General features: G+C 42.7%; 2 protein-coding genes across 6 annotated transcripts; both read right to left on the reverse strand.

Annotated features, from left to right (window-relative positions):
* On the reverse strand, positions 772–7,428 carry LOC110431837. Of its 5 annotated transcripts, XM_021451513.1 has the most exons (7): positions 6,899–7,420; positions 6,694–6,799; positions 5,892–6,074; positions 5,482–5,622; positions 4,974–5,156; positions 2,285–2,467; positions 772–1,008 (listed from the first exon to the last, which is right to left on the reverse strand). In XM_021451513.1, the coding sequence occupies exons 1-7, from the start codon at positions 7,252–7,254 to the stop codon at positions 937–939; spliced, it is 1,224 nt and encodes a 407-aa protein (XP_021307188.1). In that variant the 5' UTR covers positions 7,255–7,420; the 3' UTR covers positions 772–936. The 5 variants fall into 5 exon arrangements, 4 of the variants coding, with proteins under 4 accessions (XP_021307188.1, XP_021307187.1, XP_021307190.1 ...); XM_021451512.1 differs by having other exon boundaries at positions 6,694–7,428; XM_021451515.1 differs by lacking the exon at positions 4,974–5,156 and having other exon boundaries at positions 6,694–7,428.
* On the reverse strand, positions 8,694–12,996 carry LOC8084558 (DNA-binding protein HEXBP). The gene is made up of 2 exons (XM_021451868.1): positions 12,488–12,996; positions 8,694–10,209 (listed from the first exon to the last, which is right to left on the reverse strand). Exon 2 carries the CDS (start codon positions 10,103–10,105, stop codon positions 8,822–8,824), a length of 1,284 nt encoding a protein of 427 aa, XP_021307543.1. The 5' UTR covers positions 10,106–10,209; positions 12,488–12,996; the 3' UTR covers positions 8,694–8,821.

The following is a 17,002-nucleotide window of genomic DNA, read 5'->3' on the forward strand; positions in this document are numbered from 1 at the left end:
GATTATATTCATCATCGGTCAGGAAAGCTGCAATATTTTCCCAAGTGTCAACTGCCAACTATTCCATTAAGAACAATTGCCAATCGACAGGAACCGTAGCCTTCAGTAAATCTAAGACAAGTATCAATTACTAGCAAAGTTCAGTTTTTTACCAAGGATTAGAATGTGTTCTGCCTTCTGTGCGGAATGATAAACCTCCATCCCACTTGAAGAGCCTTTTGGAGGTAAGTTCAATAACCCGAAATAGGGTTGGTTATTTGGGTCCGATGCAGTAATAGCAAAATAGTTCATTACCTGCACATTGCGCATTTGACATGATGCACTGGATAAGATAGGCTGCAACTTATTATAACTTATCCTGCAACCTTACATAAGAACAGAGGAGTCACAATCGGAAAACCCTTAACAAGTGATCTAACCCCTTTTTTCCAATTTAGAAATGGAAGAATCATTAGACTCTTAAAATAACTTTTCCCCCTCTAGCGTGCGGAGAACTACACGTCTTTGTATTAAAGATGAACAAACAATTCGATTGCCTGTCGATTTCCAGGGTTAGCTTTTTTTTGTTACAACCGATAACATATTAGGCTAAGCAAATGGCAAAATATGTGCAACTAATCTAGAGGTACATGCATAGCACTGAAAGAAAGAGATTGAGTTCATGTGACCTGACATCCTCAGCCATAACCACGAGCAAACAGCGAGTCTTGGGGGAAATTATGATAAACAATTCGCTCAACTTAAATAGGCACACAAGGGAAACAAATCAAATTGGGGAATCAAAATTTGATTAGTGAATGAAGGCAACTATTTGTTTTGTGACATTTGTGGAGTTAGGTAAATAATCTCTTAATCACACAGATGTTTATTTATTTTTTTGGCAAGTATACATAAATGCGGGTATTAAGTCGTCCAGAGATAACAATACAATATGGACTAGACATTGTATGCCGAATGTTCCTCGAAAGGCCAGGATGAACCATTCATCATACTATAGGAATCCTCAGCCTGCGAGATTTATATGGTAAGCAATGTTAGTAGACGAAGTCAAATAAGATAAGTTTAGAACAATATAACATTTTGTTCATATTCGAAAGGATTTTTTTTATTGGCTGTTGGGATTTGGTAGAAATGGAGAACAGGATAGGAACAGAGTTAAGCAGCTCACCGCCTCTTGGAGGCTCAATATTTAGGTCTATATTATGATTAGTTTATTCAATCTGCAAGCCAGGTATTATATATTCGGCACCTTATACAACCCTTTTTTTAGATAATAATGGACCGGTGTGGGCTTGAAGCCTCCTTCAAAAGAGCTATTAGACCACATTATTATGAACACAGTTCAAGGTCGAAACAAAACTACTTGAAAACATTCAATATTATTGACCAATAGGAAACCTAAAAGGCCATCTAGAAGATGCAAAGAACTGCTCTAAACTCTTAGCTTTAGAAGGTTGCGTGCCTAAAATCTACTAACTCATCTGCTAATAAAAACGTCCTAAACAATTCAATCTCTTAACAGTTCTACAACAGACTAATCCTACTAACAAACTCCTGCTAACTCATATCTGAACCATCCTGGACGCCTAGCCTGCCACCTTGTTTCCTTTCTTCTGCGCTGGTAGTTTCTCCCCCCACAAAAGTGTCCACAACAGCTTAAAATATCAAAAGCAAGGCATACCACACGCGATAAATAGGAAAAAACAAATGCACAAAACAACAGTCAAAAAAATAATTTCAGGTACTACATTGGTAACACAACACTAGGCAAACATGTAGCAGAATCCATTTCAGAGCAGGAGTAGAACCCTAACTGCTAGAAAAAGGTTAAGGAGCCTATTAGGTTCAGGAAATCAAAGCGACTTAGTCTAAAATGGCTGTTAGGTAGAATTCAGCAAACTTTAAACAAGTTTGTTAAAGCAGCATAACCGTGCTAGCATACAACATAATCTAATCGCTATACTACAAAAAAAAAATGTAAATCAGCATTTGAAAGTAGTGCTACATACTTAGCTACCCCTAGGCCAGAAAAAAAAACTGGATGCTAATAATTCATAATATATGGTGAGTGTTAGTGTCAAATAAAGAACAAGATTCCCAACATTCCCAGCACATAGTAAGCCGCACACACAGATACACATTTTCAAAATAAGAATGACCTCAACAAACAACATACCAACAAATAACGTTGGCTAGATGTTAGTTATCTTAAAATAAATTGTAGATCTATTTGTGTATCATCATCTTATGATCCATTACTGTTAGCTAGCACGTGTTTCCTTACCGGTTGAGTAATTAGAGAGACATCATCCATGGGCATGTTTCTGTATCTCAAATTATGCCAATTATGCTCAAAGGATGCATGTTCATCACCAGGGACCAGCTCAAACGATTCTGTCTCTCCAGGATAAAAGGGGGAAATGAACAAGCTTCCAATGCCTCCATATTCACCAGATACTAGAGAATACTGTAAGAAAAAAAATGAATGAAGTACCCATCAGAAATGTGTACCAGAAGGGAACAGTTATTAGCTCCAGCTAATAGTGATTTGTAATATTTTTCAGTCAAAGACTAGAAAACTTGTAAGGTCCCTTCGAGCTTTTGGAGATGCATTATCACACCATGATCGAAGTCATAACCCAAGCAAGCCTTGAGCAAAGCTATGACCAGGCGAAGCATGGGATAACCCTAAACCTGGTTTGCTCGGCTGGCTGGAAAAACGGCTGATGCTGATTTATTGTGAGAGAAAAATATTGTTATTTCGATGAAATGGTATGGCTAATGCCACTCTTAAGTTCAGATTTTCACAATAGTAGACATGTATGTAACTTTCGTTCAGGATAAATCCAAATTGACTAGCGAAATTAGGGGCAAGTTTAGATCCATTCCTTGGTTTGGAGAGAGGATGCTTCGTTTGGTATGCGCAAGGACCGCAAGGATTTCCTAAGTTTGAGTGAGAGCCAATCAGAACTAGAAAATCTTTTCTTGATTAAGGCATGGCAAGATTCGGCAAAGAAACCAAATGTGCCCTAGATTCCCACCTACATTGCAGGCTTTACATGAGAACGTTTATCAAGAAAAGATAATGAAGATTACTCTAAATGCTTGCAAAGACTATATTAACATTTGCAGATGTTAGAGTATATGAGTATTAGGCCCATGAGGCTAGGCCCATGAGGCCCATGTATCCCTAACTATATGGCCACCCTGATTAGGGTTAGCCCATTATGGAAATCAGACATTCTAACATGGTATAGCTTAGGGTTTCTCCCTTCCTCCTCCCTCACCAGCCGCCGCCGCCAGCCACTGCCTGGCCGGCGTGCGCCGCCGCCGGACCACCATGGCCGGCCGGCCTCCTCCTCCCCCTCCTCCACCCGTAGCCTTGCCCGGGTCGGCCGGCTGGGACCAGGCGGCCTTGGCGCACTCCTTCAGCACCATGGCCCTGACACCTCCAGTTGGGCCGGAGTGGGTCGCCGACTCTGGGGCTACTTACCACACCACTCCTAACCCCGGTATACTTTCTTCTGTTCACCCTCCATCTTCCTCTCTCCCTTCATCCATTATGGTCGCAAATGGGTCTTGTCTTCCTGTCACCTCTGTGGGTGCCGCCGGCCCCTATGGTTCCTTTCATCTTCCTAATGTTCTTGTTGCTCCTTCTATGGTTCACAATCTTCTTTCTATTTGTCGTTTTACAGCTGACAATTCTTGTTCTGTGGAGTTTGACTCTTCTGGTCTTACTGTGAAGGATTTGGCTTCCCGGCGTCCACTGCTCCGATGTGACAGCATGGGGCCCCTTTACACTCTTCGCTTTCCGGCACCTGCCTCGCCTCCTTAGCCAGTTTTGTCAGCTACCTTTGCCACCACTACCTCCACTACTTGGCACCGGCGTCTCGGCCATCCTGGACGTGATGCTTTGATGCAGCTTAGTCGTAGTTCCGATATTCGATGTACTCGGGCTCACGATGAGCATTTGTGTCATGCGTGCCAACTGGGCCGTCATGTTCGTCTTCCACCGAGCTCGTCGTCTACACCGACGCCGACTGGGCCGGGTGTCCGGACACCCGCCGCTCCACCTCCGGCTACGCCGTCTTCTTAGGCGGCAACCTGGTGTCTTGGTCGTCCAAGCGCCAGCCGGTCGTCTCCCGCTCCAGTGCCGAGGCAGAGTACCGTGTTGTCGCCAACGGCGTGGCTGAGGCTTCCTGGCTCCGGTAGCTCCTCGCCGAGCTCCACAGCCCTCTCTCCCGGAGCGCGTTTGTCTACTGCGACAACATCAGTGCGGTGTACCTCTCCACCAACCCTGTGCAGCACCAGAGGACCAAGCATGTGGAGATCGATCTACACTTCGTCCGGGACCGGGTCGCTGTCGGCGATGTTCGGGTCCTCCACGTCCCGACCACCTCCCAGTTCGCCGACATCTTCACCAAGGGTCTCCCGTCCTCGACCTTCACCGAGTTCCGCTCCAGCCTCAACATCACCAGTGGCTAGTTGTGTCTGTGGGGGGGCTCGTGTGTTGTACCTCTTTTCTTTCGTGTCCAGTCTGCGAACTCCGCTGCGACAGTAGTTCAGACTGCGGGGCGATGTTAGAGTATATGAGTATTAGGCCCATGAGGCCCATGTATCCCTAACTATATGGCCACCCTGATTAGGGTTAGCCCATTATGGAAATCAGACATTCTAACAGCAGACACGCATGCAGCACGGTGGCTGGGTCAGTTGGGACGCCTCAAACCTTTTTTGAGCCCAGTGGTGTTGTACTTACTGTGCAAACTGCTTCAGGACCCAGTAATAGTTTAGTCTCTTCTTAAGGTGATGTCATGAGGGTGGTCATCCCCAGGGTCTAGTTTTTTTAGAAAATATTAGAGGTAACACAAATATTACTATATATTGGAACCCTTACCGAGGACAAAAATACTCATACTAAAGAAAAAATTAAGCAACCAGATAAAACATATGTATGCAGATTATGTACTTACTTTATCGTTTTCAAGAGCATTCCCTTGTGTATAGGCATCATAAAATCCCCAATTCTCAGAATATGATGGCTTAAAAGGTTCAAGTGGTAGATCAGATGTCCTTGTATAGGACTGAATGTTGTGCGCATGTGCTGGAGTTTCCAAAATGTGGATATCACTTTGGTCGCCATATGTTGAAAAATGCTATACCAGAACCAAAGGTATCTTAGAACATAATTGAAGCAATATCAAGGAACATGTTAAGTACATTACTTCCAAAAAAAATCTTAAAGAAACTCACTATACTTCAGTGAATTTTTTCAGCTGTCCAGATATCCCTTTAAACTTTGTTTTTGTCTCACTTTACTCTAGGGTTACTTGTACAACTGAAAATTTCATAAGAGTAAAATGGGCTTTATAGTCCCGAAAAAAATCTATAGGAGACAAATTCCTAATGCACATTTAACCCATTACTACCATATACCATGCTTCCTAATAACTAAGTTGTAAATCAAATGCTTTAACGAACCTCATAGTACTTCAACCTCTCAGAAGAAACTGGTTCCGGGGGTTTGACCTGGACATCTAGTGATTGTATATAGCAGTGATGGTGATAACAATGAATAGGTTGATCAGATATCTTGCACTCATTATTGTAGGACAACGCCACCTACATTGAAAAAAACATGAGATAAGAGACTAGCCAAAACCAAAACTAAAGATACATATGAAAGGGGATGTGAACACCATGGTCTCTCGTAAGCATAAAAAAAAAAAAAAAAGTTCCTATTAGACTAAAAAAAGTCACAGAACACTTGATTTTATTCAATTTTACATACTGTCTCTATCTACTTATGATTTTGTTTTCTTGAATCCTGAGTTCTTGTTACAGTAAATAAAAACCTGTAGGAAGTTCACATTCTCCACTCAGAAAATTACCTCATGCTGAAATTCCTCTGCTAGATGAGACTCTGAGTAGCTGAAATTGAGAAACCAATCTGGCTTGCCCAAAACACCATGAAGACCATAAGATCGCGCAAAAGAAGATGTATAGTATGAATTGGACATTGACTGGCTGCAAGTATCGGTCTCATCTCTGTTGTTACTATGCCACGATAAGTCCTGTTTCCAAGCAATCAGCAGTTATAATCACAGTAGAACTTTCTTTTTTTTGAAAAAATAATCACAGTAGAACATTTGCAGGTACCACAGGTAAACATGAGCAATGTGCGCACATCACCCATTCAGTTCAATCAAATTATTTCCCTCATCAAGTTTATGCGATATTTTGACAAATAAGTGGTAGCATCATGATCAGCTGTTGCACTTGCACATTCTGAGAGAAGAGCCAAGCATTTTAAGGGTTGGGCTTTATTGAACTATCACAGCGCATTTAAGGAGACAAGAACGTAGCCTAATATAAATTGTAAATTTGTAATATCCTCGTGACCTCGTCAAACAAGCAAGAAATGGGTGCGAATTCAGTCAAGTGGTTAAAGCATCAGCAAAATATATTACGTTAGGAACATAATTAAAACTCAACCTAATTTCCTCATAAATTATGGAGGAAAAAGTTTGCAACCTTCAGATACACGACAACACGATATGATGAACAAATTCCTCTAAGAAATCATTACAATGCACTCGAAACGCATGATACCAGACGTTGAGACTTTGATACAGCATCCTGGAGATAAAATGCAGATGTCAGTAAGTATGCATTCAGAAAGCAGTTACCCACATTGGTCTGAACCAGCTCCCCAGTGGCATCGTCCGCCTCCACCATTCCCACCGACTGTGGCGCCACTTCAACCTCGACGGAAATGGCATCCTCCCCGCTTTCTTTCCTGATCACACAAACAGGAACCACGTAACTGTCCACCACAATCCGCTGTTCCTTGTACGGGTCCTTGTAGCAGAACAAGTAATCCAGCACCCGCACGCACTTCCTCCAGAAGCCGCGGCCGCGCCGCCTGTCCCTCCGCGCCTTCTCTTCCTTCGCCGCCCCGTCCGGAAACGCATCCGGGATTTCGTGCGCCGGATCCCGCTGCGCTTTCTCATCGCCATGAGGTTCCTCTGGCTTCGGTGTGGACGAAGGCGGCGGCGAGGGGATAGCGGGGACGGCGGCGGTGGCGGCAGAGGAGGAGGAGACGGGGTAGCATATGTTGGAGGACGGCGGGAGAGGAGTTCCGAAGGTGGCGGCGAGGTCGTAGCCGCCTTGGTAGGGGTGGGGGTTGTAGTCCCCAAAGAAATCGTCGTCGTCCGCGTCTAGGAGGAAGTCTCCGGCGTCGGCGGGGGCCATGGTTGATCGGTTGGTGTTCCGGGTTCGGGGCGCGAGGCGATGACGCGGGAGTGGAGCGGAGCGGAAGAAGCTAAAGGAGCGAGAGGAGATGAGGAGGATGGCATGTTGCTTTCCGGTGACGGCGATGCGGTTGGGAGCTTGTGGATGGCGATGGCGTCGGGTGGGGAGGACGAGGGAGGGGCTCGCCGTTCCGGAACGGGACGGATTTTGTTTTTTACCGAGCTCCAGTCCAGATGGTTCGTTTTCAAACTCGTGGGCTCAAGTACAGGTTGGTCCGGTCCAGAACAGGCCTAGACCCGAAGCCCATTCAATATGTGAATTTACAAGGGTATTCTCTATTTTTCCTTTTTTTTTTCAGTTGAGATGGCGGTAAGGTCGTTACCGCCGTGTCAGATCACGGTAAGGGTGTCACCATCAGTACTCGCGAAATCGCTAGCGATCAGCTAAGAGCATCCCGACCATTTTGCAAATAAGCTTTGCATTCATGTATTTGCAAAAAAGTCTTAAAAACACTTATCCAACGGTTTGGCATTTAGACTTTGCAATTTTGTTAACTTGGCAAAAAGAGAGGAAATATTGGCATATATGCCAAACCTGTTCACACTTGGCATTGGAAAATTAGCGCGAAGTGATTAATGCCAAACCATTGGAGATTGCCTCTTTTCACCTTTGCCATATTTTTTTAGACTTGGCAAACTCCCTCATTTGCCAAACCAATTATACAAAACGGTTGGGATGCTCTAAAGAATAAAAACCAAAAAGCTAGGAGATCCATATGTATGCGTGAAAGAATCAGAGAGAACACAGAGATTCTGGGGAGGAGTACGAGCCTAGTGACTATTCACTCGCTAGCGACTATTTTTTGGGCACCCTCTCTCTTCCACGTAGGACCAATTTAGGACCAAAATTTGAACAGAGGTAGTTTTATATGTAATATATCCATAGTTCACCTTGGTTGTGGTCACTTCGTCGCATGACAATTTTTAATCCTGTCACTTAAGCCAACATGGTCTTTGTTGAAATCACTGCCTTAATCAAATATACATCGTACAGCAGAATTGAACCATGGAACTACATAAAACCAAACACAGTTGTTGTTTATTACAAAACCAAGCACATAGGCTCAACAAGAGTTCAAAATGCAATGAAAGAAAGGAGAAGAAGGTTACTACGCTTCAATTCTATTCCTAAATTTCCTACTGAACTTCGCGAAAACCTTCATGATTACTGTCTAACAATCTGCATCCATTTTTGAGGTTTGATCTCACCTCTTCTTTATGTAGTAGGGACCGTTGAATTCGTTCTTTATTAGTAGGGACCATTGTCAAATCCAATATGTTGCCCTAAAGATACCCTGCAGAAACGTTTCTACTCACATAGCCCAACATAAAGCAACAACTCCTACAAATATTCAATTTCTAAGTTTCGACCGAATGGCATTCAACCAAAAATCAAACATGTTCACAAAGGTAGAAGGGGGCTGAATTCCAAGGTGATATAAACGGTATTCCAAATAAACCTTGCAAAGTGGCAATCAAAGAAAAGATGTTATATTGTCTCCATAGAGCTACAAAAACAACAATTGAGGACAGCTATATGTATAATGCCCTTTCTCATGGCATTTCAAGCAGATGACATCAGATAGCTCCAATTCTCCAAGTGGCTTCTTCTCGGGGCAACCATTCATATAATGGCCTTTGTTATGGCATTTGAAGCAGATGACATCAGATAGTTTCAATTCTCCACATCTCCCCTTCTTGGGACAATTCTTGGGACAGGTATTTGATTTGTGGCCTTTCTTATGGCATGTGAAGCAGGTGATATCACATAGCTCCAATTCTCTGGCTGGTTTTTTCTTTGGACAGGCGACATCATGTAGCCCTAATTCTCCAGAAGATTTCTTTCTAGGACACCCATGTGCATAGTGCCCTTCTTCATGGCAGTTGAAACAGGTGATTTTTGATGCTAGCATTGCTGCCTTGTTCTTCATTGTGGCTTGGTTGGTCTTATCGGAGTCTGTTACCTCACTTCTCATGGGTTTCTTCTTCGCAGAATGGCCCTGCCCATTACTACTGCTGAAGTTTGAGACCTTGGGTACTGCTTCATGATGTGGCAATTTTCTAGATGGCTTCACTGGTGTCAATGTTCCGCTACTTGTTTCTGTCATTAACTTATTCAGCGTGGCACGTAAACTTTCTCGATGATACTGAGTTGCTATAGTGAGGATTGGACTTAAGCGGCACTGAGCAGGCACATGATGTTTCCCCTCACAAAGGAAACATGTAATTTTTCCCATAGGACAATCTCCGAGTAGATGGTTTGTATCACAGCTGGAGCAACTGATTTCCCTATTATGACTGCACTTTTCTCCAAAATGACTGAGCTTCTTATTGGCATAGTGCCCCTTTTCGCCACAACGATGGCAAGCATGATTCTCTGACACATTCTGTCGACAACACCACAAATGACAGTGGCCAACCTTGTTACAAAGAGTGCATATGACTTTTTCCTCTTGATCCTTCATGGGGCAATCACAAGTGTAATGCCCTTCTTTGCCACACACCATGCAGGTAATCTTCCCTGTTAGTCTGTCCTTGACATACTGGCAGGCAGAAGGTAGCTCAGTTGTATGAATATTTTCTATTTCATGATGGCAAATGGGGCTTATTTGAACGGCTTGTGTGGTTGCCTTCCGCTTTCTTCCTTTGTGAAGTGAGTCTTCATCTTTTATGGGCTCTTGTAAACTTGAGAAAGTGGGTGACCCAACACTCATTAGTTTAACAATATGGGACTCTGGATGCGCAGCTTTGGGAGCACTATTTTCATCATTACTGTTTGGAGTTTGATGCATTGCATTTATCAGTTTTGTTTCTGTTGCTCAAATCTGATGCAACATTGCTGGCAAAGCTGTAGAGGCAATAGCTTACTGATTGCAGTGCAGTGAGTGTTCTCCACCTGACAGATTGACCAAAATAGTTAGTATATGACAAACGAAAGCATCACAGCAAGAGAGTAATAGGCCTACAGCCCAACTTAAGCAGAGGCCGCAATAACAAATCTTGCAACTGCTGCATACAATGCACTAATCAATGACAACAATCCTTATTGTGACTGCTGAATGCACAAAACAGCATGTCTATTGGTTGAAGGATGGTCACCCATGCTGCATCCTGTCCAGACTCCAGAGCAAAACAGGCCTAACCATAGTCACACCTCAAGGTCAATGAACCCCTACCTTGCCCAGATTAGTACTAACCTTTGTATGAACTTATAGGATCCATGAGATCACACATGGTTTGGTGCAAAAATGATGTTTCATTTTCTTGTTAGCATGGGAGGCCATCAAGATGGTCTTCATGTTATCTTTTTTTTTGGCATGCTCATGCACCAAACCATATTTTGTTTTGCATGCTCATCGACAATTGATGTTTCTGTGGCTATAATTTATGTTAAGCTCTGGTTTGATTCTGCTGTTTTTTTATTGATATAAAATTGCAATTAAGTATCCGGAATAGGACTTTCATGGTGGCTTTCCAACAGAGCTGATGTTCTATTATTACAATCAAGTTAGACAGGCTATGAATTTTCAACTAAGAGGAACTCCACTAGATTGAGACAAGAGATCCATTTCCCTATATTCTTCCAGTACCCTTTCCTGGAAACTTCACCTTCCATAGTATGCCTCTCGACATGCTCTGCTTCTTACTTCCAGCTTCCCGGTACGGTAGTCATGATTTTGTTGTATTCTTCTAGGTTCCTATCTACAGTTTAAATATCTTTGTATTAAAGAAACGCACAGGAAAAATTGACGAGGAAATGTTCTGGACATGTACAAATTATTTAGGATTTCAATGAAATTTTGGGTGAGTTCTCTACGTCGTTCAGTTAATAGTTGATTTTACTAAACTTTGACATGTCCATGTTGATGGAAGCTTCAGAGTAGGCACCGGCAAACATGTGCTAACTGTCAACAACCCAGCATCCAAGAAGAAGCTCCTTTATATATCAAAGGTGAAGAAAACTAGCGAGTCAGAGGCCATCACTAGCCGCCTGGGTCTACAATTAAATGATCTACTATAGTTCATCTCAACATGATCAAAGACAGAAGAAACCTTCTTGTTTACTTCATTAATTTATTGGGTTTTGCTGGTTTTTGGTTCAAAGTCTATATTTTGTTTGGTTAAACTAAAGTTGTATTGTTTTGGTGATACTAGACGGGAGAAGTATGATGACATTGTGATGGATAGTTGTTGAGGGGGGAAGGGGAGACGAAATTGTGGGAAGCAAAAACTGTTGAATGTCTCCTCTCTAGATGTCTATACATTGCATCTTTGTAGGAGTACTTGTCAGATCATTATCCAATCCATGTTACTCTGCATGCTCCTCTTTCTCTTCGTGTCCTTTCCCCTGTTAGTTGAATGTTGTCTGCAGTCCATGGATATCACAGAAATGATTTTGATCATGTTGTCTAATAGCTGCACTAGGGTGAAACTATATAACTGTCACACCTTGCTTAGTGCTTACTGACAGCAGCACTTTACGTCTCATTAGGGAAAGGATTAGAAATCTAACAAGTTTCAGTCTCATTACTGACAAGGCTGCAGGCCAATCAGGAAAGGATTAGAAAGCTAACAAGTTTCAGTCTTATTACTGACAAGGTTGCAGGCCAATCAGAAAAGGGTACAGCGCTTGACCGCTTGTCGCCGCTCCTGCCAAGTTTTACAAGGTTATAAGTTGTAATCGTGTTTTGAGCTCCTTACAAGGTTGTCATCGCCTCATTGGGTTCCTCAAACGATAGTGTACACAAAAGGGGAAAAAAAACAAAGCAACTAAAAGCAAAGTCGGAACAAAGCTGTAACAAATGAATTTTGTTTATACTTTTTTTTGCCCCAGCAACGACGGGCTTTTAGCTAGTATATGCTACAAAAGTGACAAATCCAGATTTCTTGACAGTTACAAATGATGTCAAGCAAAGAAACATTGGTGGTGCTTCAGTGACAACAAGAATAATAAATGGCTGGCATAATATTTTCAGCATGTCAGCTTTAGGGTCAACAGGCATATATATAGCCAACATGCAAGATCATCTCTAACTCTATCTGTTTCATCGTTCTCTTCTAGTTCTTCCTATATGTCCTACTCCTACCCCAAGCTAGCATTAGGAATGACGGAAATCAGCAAGCAGGAGACAGGGATTTCAAACCGGATGATGTTGAGCTAGGGAATAACGTACCTCGACGAAGACGCGGAAGACTCGTCAACGACGTCTTAGATTGGAGGCCGAGGCGGTGACCAATGCTCTGGTAGACGATGCAGCGCCAGTCAGAGCACGAGACTTTGAGGCGCTTCGCACCGTCCGCAGATGACGATGGGCCCAATGGCGATTTACCGATGGCACATCGTGCCTGGCGACAGATGCGGCGGTGGCGCCCAAAGCCGAGAACACCCGCAGATATGGATTGGAACCGTATCCGCCCAAGACTAGATGGGTGGGCCTGCTAATCCAACGATTCTTCTCACTCGCGTCTTATTTCTCCCTAATTCTCACCGCGAAAGACTGCGGGCGAGCTCTGTGCGATGAGCGGCGGTGTGGACGAGCGCGGGGAGCAGCTGGCGACGAACCAGCGAGTATGCGGGCGGCGCGGCCTACGAGCGAAGATGCAAGCGGCGGCGCAGGAGAATTTCTGGGGGTGTTCGCTTCAGACCACCTCTTTGACTAGGGGGAGTAGGGACGCGGACGCCTCCACCCGCTTATCCACCAGCGAAAATAGTACAGATTTGGGTTTGGATATTTCCAAAATTTGACAAACCGAAGAATTAACATGCCATGATTTTAACTATTGGTTGGTTTGCTACCAAAACTTACCAATGTTTTGTATTTGCCTTGGCAAATCTATGGCAAAATTTTTAGCTAACTTTGGTTTGCCAAATTTTTAGCATGGTAAACTTTGACAGTAAGGCCTTTTTTTAGATTCATTTTTTTTGAATTTTAACATTGTAGCACTTTCATTTGTATTTGACAAACATTATCCAATCATATATTAACTGGGTTTAAAATATTCGTCTCATGATTTACAGTTAAACTATGCAATTAATAATTTTTTATCTATATTTAATGTTCTATACATGTGCCGCAAGATTCGATGTGATGGAAAATTTTGTAAACTTTTAGGTTTTTGAGTACATCTAAACAAGACCTAAACCAATTAGGTCCTCCGATACGAAAATGTAGGCCAAACAGAATGGGTTCGGTTTTGCTTCTCTCTTCATCCTTCTTATTTGTGGTGGTGGTTTGATTTCTTCACTTCCTAATCATTCACAATGGTTGGGAATCAGGATGCAAGTGGGGCGGCTGTGGCTAACCCGCCCCACATTCGCAAAGGCTTCACGAGCTGGATGTGGTGAGCCCAGAACAGGCGCATGATATATGCGGCAAGATGTGGGTTCTGCCAACCCACATATTAGCACATCCATACACACATGTAGACACAAGCGCCGACGACGACCAACCCACATATTACTTCACACATGCAGCACAGTTCCATCAGGATAACATGACGACCTCGACGCACCCGTCGTGCTACTTGCAGACGTACTCCAACATTTGCATGACGTCGACTTTGACGCTGATGAAGCCCACGCATCGGCGGAGGCAGCGATAGCAGCACCAATAGCAGAGGCGGTGGCGCCGACGCCGGAAGAGCCAAGAGGTTGTTGCTCGTGTTTAGGCGTTCACCGTGGCAACGCTCACTTCCCACTCGATGCAGGTTGCCGCTGGGATTTGTGGGTTGGACAATTGAGCCCACTCTATCCAAGTGGACTAGCCTGCGCAGCCTAGTGGGTTAGCGGCATGGGCAGTCCAACAGGTTGGTGCGACAACCTACCCCAACTTGTATCCTTAGTTGGGAACCGATTTTTATTTTAGGTTCAGTTCTTCCCCTGAGTTTAGTTATGCATCGATTCTTCAGCTAATATGTCAGTTATTGGATTAACTACTGGAGAAGGCATCAAGTGGCATTTGGATTATGGGATAACATGAGTGAAAAAAGAATTATCCAAATATCCCATGTGTTAGTTGATTGGACTAGGATAACATGTTAGATTTAGGTTTGGAATAGAAAGACATTATATCTTACCAAACAAAATTATTAGGAAGTGTGGCTCACTGTTTTGGACAATGGCCACATACAAAACACCTAGACTATGGTGGTCAAAGGACGAACTTGAGTTTGGTAGTGGAGGAGACACAACAACGGAGAGCCCAAATGTTAGGTAAAGATACTTGAAATGTAGGCCACAAACTAAACCAGAGGCGGAAAGGATATTGTATAGAAGTAATCACTTCCACATGGAGATTTTGCGCATTATGCCTCTCAAGATGTACAAAATCCTTAATGGATTCAACGGGCATGTATAGAGCTTCACTGCCACGAGAACGGGCAACCTTAGTTGCTCATCTTTGTTGGAGTTGTTTGGTAAGGACACCAAAGCAACTTCTATAGCAATTGGAAGTACTTTTTTTACCAAATGGTGAAAAACAATTTGTTTCTCAACTAGAGCTTATTTTTTGCACTCTAACAAGGCACTGATGTGTAATGGAGCTGAAAAAAACATTCTCCCCTACTCCGTTTGCCACGGCGTGGGCTTGGACCCTTTTGCCCTGAGCATAGGTGAAGTATGGGCTTGTAGCTAGAGGCGGCAACGCGGAGGAGACCAACACGGAGGAGGGGACCAGCACGAAGGAGAGAGCCGATGTGGAGGGGAGGGGTGGTAGGGAAAGAGGAGGAGGAAGCATCGTGCTATGACCAAGGACGTCTTGGCAGCGGTGGAAGGCGGAGCACGAGCAAGGCAGTCACAAGCAAGATGGCCTGTGGGCGCTCGACGACAAATGTAAGAGCTTTTTATTTGTGTGCCACTATAAAAGTTCAAAATGACTCATATACCATCGAAGTTTTTAAAAGTTCCTTAATACCGTTGTATGAAATTTTCTTTGCCTAGATGCCACTTTGGTCAATTTTGCTTGTGACAGCAGGTAATGACCAACGGAAAAGACGATTTTGCCCTCAGTTATAAAATGCATCAAAATTTTCATTCTTTCTTTAGGTGCTACTATATTCCTATGATTAAAAAATCACCCTTTTCTCTGTACCATTATGACAAAATTCATGGTAACAACTATGTGTGCATGTGAAAAAAAATTATAATTGTAATAATAAATTTAAAATCGATCCAAAATCATGGATAATTGCGACAACCACAACAAGTATTTAAACTAAATACATTAAGATATAAACAAGGTCCAAATGTATCATGACGTGAAATCAGCTTTTCACAACCACAACAAGCTGATTGTGCACGTCATGATAAATTTGGACCTCGTCTATGCCTAAATGTATTTAGTTTAAATACTTGTTGTGGTTGTCGTAATTATCCATTATTTTGGATCGATTTTAAATTTATTATTACAATTGTTAAAGTTTTTTACATGCACATAGCTGTTGCCATGAATTTGTCATAATGGTACCGAGAAAAGGGTGATTTTTTTAATCATAGGAATATAGTGGCACCTAAGGGAAGAATTAAAATTTTGATACATTTTATAACCGAGGGCAAAATTGTCTTTTTCGCTGGTGGTTACCTACTGTTACAAGTAAAATTGACCATAGTGGCACCCGGGGAAAAAAATTCATATAAGGGTATTGAGGAGCTTTTTAAAACTTCAATGGCACACAAGTCATTTTAAATTTTTATAACGGCACACATGTAAAAAGCTCCAAATGTAATGAAGGGTTTTTTTACAAGGATAATGGAGGTTGGGGAGAGAAGAAGAGTTGTCATGCAATGCAGCAGTGGGTGACCGAATAAGGCTAGGAAAAAACAAAAAAAGGTTATGAATAATTACTTATTTTGAAAGTCTGGAGAAACTATTCTGCTAAATATTTTTCTAACTTGAGAAAAGAGCTGTTATTAAAACAGACAAATAAAGCTGCTTCACCATAGAAATCATTGTTGGAGCTATTTTAGCTTTGGCTGGGGCTAGAGTTCTCCCAAACGAGCATTACCCTCGTAATCGTGTGTATTGTCGAGCACCCAAAGTCCTAAACGGCCTTGGTCGTGTGGGTCACAAGCTAGTGCTCTACTGGAGCCCAGCCATTATCGAGCACGTCGGACAGAGAGGGATGGAGAAGATAGAAACAACAGATGTCGTTCCATGGCCGGAGCCTGAGCTTGCGTGTGTAAGGGGCATTTTAGTCCACTTGCTAAATAGCTAACTAAAATTATTTTAGTTATTCTTAAGACCAGTCTCAGTGGGGTTTCATCAGGATGTCATGCACATTTATTAGAGCGTCATGTTAGTAAAACTGCACTTTTTGCATGAAACGAAGAGGAGAGAGAAAGAAGTAGTTTCACCATGGTGAAACTCCACGGACGTTGTTTTTCACGTGGTGAAACGGGATGAAATCCCCACTGAGGGCTAAATCGTTTCATCATCTTGCATGTGATCCAATTATTTTGCAGTAATTAAATGCTTTGCTTAGCCTTGGAAACAATAAAGTGAAATGCTCCATTGCTGGGGTTATTTCATAGATGGTTTCATTTCAATCTCGATAACGTGTTAGTATGTGAAACCGTGCAGCGACACTGTCCATTGAAACTGGCCTAAGTGACTAGTGAGACTAAACTATTTTAATTTCTTTTAATTATTGTATTTTAAAGTTTAGCTACTAAAATGATTAAAATTTAGTTG

The sequence above is a fragment of the Sorghum bicolor genome, chromosome 1, assembly GCF_000003195.3.
Source record: "Sorghum bicolor cultivar BTx623 chromosome 1, Sorghum_bicolor_NCBIv3, whole genome shotgun sequence".
In the NCBI taxonomy this organism is placed as follows: domain Eukaryota; kingdom Viridiplantae; phylum Streptophyta; class Magnoliopsida; order Poales; family Poaceae; genus Sorghum; species Sorghum bicolor.